The 4,767-nt window shown below is 45.3% G+C and overlaps 1 protein-coding gene and 1 long non-coding RNA gene across 2 annotated transcripts in view; both read left to right on the forward strand.

Moving 5' to 3' along the window:
* Window positions 1-743: 743 nt before the first annotated feature.
* On the forward strand, window positions 744-2,800 carry LOC119107207 (uncharacterized). The gene is made up of 3 exons (XR_005095221.1): window positions 744-795; window positions 988-1,069; window positions 2,672-2,800. It is a non-coding gene; the product is annotated as an uncharacterized LOC119107207 (long non-coding RNA).
* A 1,670-nt stretch (window positions 2,801-4,470) lies between these two features.
* LOC119107480 (eukaryotic translation initiation factor 2D-like) overlaps window positions 4,471-4,767 on the forward strand; it is a 2,815-nt gene continuing 2,518 nt past the window's right edge. Inside the window, exon 1 of the mRNA XM_037230925.1 lies at window positions 4,471-4,484. Coding sequence (XP_037086820.1) covers window positions 4,471-4,484 — 14 coding nt within the window. The remainder of the gene's footprint in view (window positions 4,485-4,767) is intronic.

The raw sequence follows: 4,767 nt of genomic DNA on the forward strand, positions 1-4,767 counted from the left end.
CCAAGCGGTTGCCCATGGCATGCCCACATAGGATCGAAGTGGGTAGCCCAGATTGGCCCTATGCGGCTGTCCATCTCGGATCCACATGGGTCGCAGTTGGACATGCTGAGTGGGTAACGACGTTCCGTTCAGTCAACACCACCAAAGCCACCTCGACCTCCTTTCCGGAGATTGAAGCACTTCTAGTGAGTCAGCCCGTCCGTAATAATTGGCCGTGAAAATTCTGTCACGGTCAATCTCGCAGTGACCCAACGTCATAAACATTCTTCATAACACGGTTAAACGATGACGTATTGAGTGACATAATCGCTAAATAGTTAAAGCTCGCTGTCTAGGGAAGTCATATTCGGATAAAAGCGCGCCAATGGTTACGGTAAGCTCATTTCATGATATCTGGTGCTTGCGTCGACATCTTCAAATGTGTAACCATGGAAGACTAAGAGTCATCCTTAGTCATTCATGATGCAACATTTCCTTTAAGTTCTTGCTATAATTCAACTTAGAAAACGCATTATTTTCATCCAGACTTTACCCTAACCTTACCCTTTCTCCCTTCGCCCCTTCCACTTATTACGTTTCGACTTCGCTTTTTGAAAACCTTGAGCACACCGGCCGGTGAATACAATGACGTATAAGCAACACAAAGAATTGTCGAATGGCAGGTTGTGTTTGTGGTATCCTTGCTCTTTGGGGACCACCGGCAAATACGGAGCGCCATTTTGGATGCCTTTGTGGGCATCTGGCCTAACTCGATCGTATTGATTTGTTGGACTGGCGAAGTGTGCGCGATGTTAGGTGTGTGGAGGAAACAACGTGCTTGGAAGCCTCGTGTGATGTGTTCCAATTTGGGGTGTTTGCCTGAGCGGGTCATGCATAGGTTCGATAGTGAAAGGAAGGAGGGCATGTCAGTCATTAGCCAATAGCCAACTTCTGTTCAACGCCAGCAGTGTTCGTCATCCAAAGCGGCTGATGCAATGCTCTTTTCAGGCGCATTTCGGCAAGTCACTTGGTGTGCAGGGTTTTAAGCATTTGTGTTGGGATATTTGTCATCCAACACCAAATGAAACAGGTATGTGTGGTATGTAGGTATGTATGACATGAATCACATCACTCTAATTGGGTAATGATTGATAGAATGTTTTCTCCACTGGCCTCCCAGGATCTCAATGCCTCTGATACTGAATCAAAATAAATGTCATGCAGCAATCTGATTATAAGGCATTGACATGCATGTCATGCTTTATCAGAAATCTGGTTTTGGCTCATGGAGAGAACAAAAATATTAGAATCACAGAGTAGCGAGAACAAATTAACCCAAGTGAATCTGCACTGCATTCACAGCTGGTACTAAAGGACATTCTTTGGCAGCAGATGATAGTGAACACCATGCCCTAGTTGGTCTCATTGATTGCCAAAGACCATTAGGAATTGGCTGCTTGCAATTCTTAAATTTTCTGGCTCCCTAAGTAGGTCGATAGAAAGTTGTTGATATCAATAATTATATTGTAAAGGTGTCTGTCCCAATACAGGCTGATAGAAGCAGGTGCTTAAAATGCTGTGCACCTGTTGCATCATTCCACTGAGCACATAATGTTTGCAATGTCATGCAAGCCACAATATAATGAAAGCATCAGGGGCATGGTAGTTGGTGCAGCTACATTTTAGCCAAGGTACAGTCTTTTAATTGTACCTATTCATGGCACTGAATAGGTAATCACAAAAGGAGAATCAAGGCAACATCAGTGGGTTTTCTTTACCTTTGGTATATGCCTCAATGGGTCACAGCCTCACATAGTTTGAAGTGTATGTTGTAATAATGACTGAAGTCTGTGAAGTTTCAGCTACCTATATGTCACTGGTCATGGTTACATTTACCTCACATCCAGCCAAATATGCTTTTAGGTGCTGGAGGCAAGGGTATTGCAAACATAGCTGTCATGGGTAAAACAGTTTAGACTATCTTATCTCAATCCATCTGTAAAGCTAACTTGTTCACCTATTGGCTATCCACCTTTCACATCTAATTTCAGGATACTGTCTGTCTGACATAAGTTAAAGGCTAAAGGCTTAAGAAGGGAATGCAATTCAGTAGGAAAATATTAGGTGAGGCTTGGTATAAGAAGCTCCTGATCTGCTTGGGAAGCCCTTAAATGTTTCCTTGGAAAAGTTGGTTGCACTGGCCCTTGCAAGAGATCATTTTCTGTACAATTCTTACAAAGACATTGGGGGGTTCATGTAATGTATACATGTATGTGTGTTATGCTTTATATATATCCACATGTGTGCGAGAGAAAGATAAGTAATGTGTGATTTCATAGTTTTATCATTTGTTGTCTGTTTTATCATTCCATCTATCCTCCATGTCAGTTTACTCCACATCCTGCAGGCACTCACATGTTGGTTTTATAGCTCAGGAGGCCCACTGCCCAGGGTGTTCAAGCTTCAGTTCAGTATCTGCCCTGCATTATTAGATGGGCTGGGTCATCCAAGAGCAAATATGTCATTCACTTTTCTTTGGCCTTACTCAGTTATTAAAGGTGTTTCTGTTGATGTGTTTGCCTCCTTCAACTGGGCACACTTGTTGGGGGGATGGAGGCAATGTCAGAATTTGCTTTTGTGTCCCAGCCTGATGTCAGCAGTGTCAGCATGCCTAAATGTGTTTGTGCTCCAGGCAGGTGATGGCGGCAGAGTTTGAGTTTGTGCCGCCACCGGAGGCCCCGGTGTTCCGGCCCACTGAGGAGGAGTTCGCTGACCCCCTGGCCTACATCAACAAGATTCGGCCGATAGCTGAGCAGACAGGGATCGCTCGCATCATCCCTCCACCGGTGAGAGGCGCGGCCCCCATCCAATGTCACGAGCCACCGGACTGGACGCCGACGTCACGGCCACCACCGTCACCCTCCGGCCGTCGGCCCTACGACTGAACATAGATAGGCTTCTATGTGTGTTTGTGTTCAAGGGAATGTTTACATTTGGAGATATTGAAGCAAGCATCAGAAATAATGGAATAAGTTCACTTATATCTATTGGTATACTTTTAAGTGAAAAAGACCAACTATGCAACACAATTTCTCTGTTTAGTACGAGTGCTCCACAATATGTCATTGTTTGATTTGGTCATCATACCTTACATGTTATTGATTGAGGGGCAATTTATGGCCATTGCAGCTGAAAATCATGCTCAAATGCCAAATGTGGACACCTTCACAGTTATGTTTTTCTTGGCCTTGATCACTGCATTGGTGGAATGGTGGAGGATTAGAATGATGCCATGGCTTCATGGATGCCTGTGTGACCCTCAGGTAGCCTCCCCAAAACAGCCTGTATCTCTTCATGAGAAACTACAATAGTTTAGGTGTTGAGATGGCAGGGCTGTGAACTGCTTAGAATGATCTTCAACAAGAGGGCTTTTTCAGTTCAAAGCACCATGCAAACATGGAACACTCCCTTTAAGATGTGAGGGCACTGTAGTGATTAAAGCATACTTATCCCAGGAAAAATATTAAAACATTGCATTCATGAGGGCTGAAGAGGTACATGCATATGCTTGTTATATTCACAGGATTGGCAACCCCATTCGCTGTGGATGTCGACAATCTGAAGTTCACGCGAATACAGCGGTTGAAGAGCTTGAGGTACGTTTGATATGAGAATGTTTCACTTGGAAGTCAGAGGGTGTCGTGTATTTTGGGAGAGTGCACCAGTATGTTTCTTAGGGTGATAGTTTTCCTGTTTCACCCTGGGGATTGGAGTGATAGTTCCTGTTCACCCTCGGGCTTGGCGTGACTAGTTTTCCTGTTTCACCCTCGGGCTTGGGTGAGAGTTTGTTTCACCCTCGGGCTTGGCGTGATAGTTTTCCTGTTCACATCGGGCTTGGCGTGATGGTTTTCTGTTTCACACTCGGGCTTGGCGCGTGATGGTGTTTTTCACTCAGGCTGGGTGGTGTTTTGCCAGGCGAATGGCGCAAATTGGTTTCAGTTGGCATGAAAGAAGTTAGACTTGTCGAATTCAGGTGATCTTGGACTGAATTCCTGCAAAACGTGGCAGAAGCTTGAGTATCATGTGGTTCTGTGGGGGGGGGGGGGGGGGGTACGCCACCCATGCATTGTTCCCGGTTTTTGCTCCCTATACTGTTGCGTGGAATGGAAACCGAACCATAGACTTTTGCTGGAAATGAGAATATTATGTTACATAATGTTTTATCGCTCACTTGCAGGCTCATACTAGAGTGAAGTTGAACTTCCTGGAAAATTGCAAAGTTATGGGAGCACAGGACTTCACTGCGGATACCTCTGGTGGAAAGCAAGCACTCGACCTCCATGCCCTGAACTGTGAAGTACAGAAGGAAGGTACGATACTCGTGAGGCGTTCGTGGGGTCGCTGGCTGCACCCGTCTGTGGATAGATCAGGCCTGCGATCTGCTTTGATCGGAAAAAAAGTGACTCGAATAAACACAACTTGGGTTTTAGGATGGCGCAATGCTGGTTTGTGCGCCCATTCGTCGTGCAATGGGGGCGGTCTGCTGGGGGTTGTTTGCCGAGGCCGGACCGTTTTGAGGGTGAGATATTAGGATGTCAGTCGGTATGGACACTGATCTGATTGTTAGTTATGATGTGATCCGGACCTGTTATCAGAATTGGATAAATACTTTGCAGTATTACTGAGGCATCACGGTTTTTTTTCGCAAGCTTTCCAGGCGCCATTTGCCATGGTTGTCACGGTACCAGATTCGAAAAAGTCCATTTTGCTACATTGTTCAAGCCCAAA

Source organism: Pollicipes pollicipes, unplaced genomic scaffold (genome assembly GCF_011947565.3).
Source record: "Pollicipes pollicipes isolate AB1234 unplaced genomic scaffold, Ppol_2.1 Scaffold_6686;HRSCAF=7923_pilon_pilon_pilon, whole genome shotgun sequence".
Classification (NCBI taxonomy): Eukaryota; Metazoa; Arthropoda; class Thecostraca; order Pollicipedomorpha; family Pollicipedidae; genus Pollicipes; species Pollicipes pollicipes.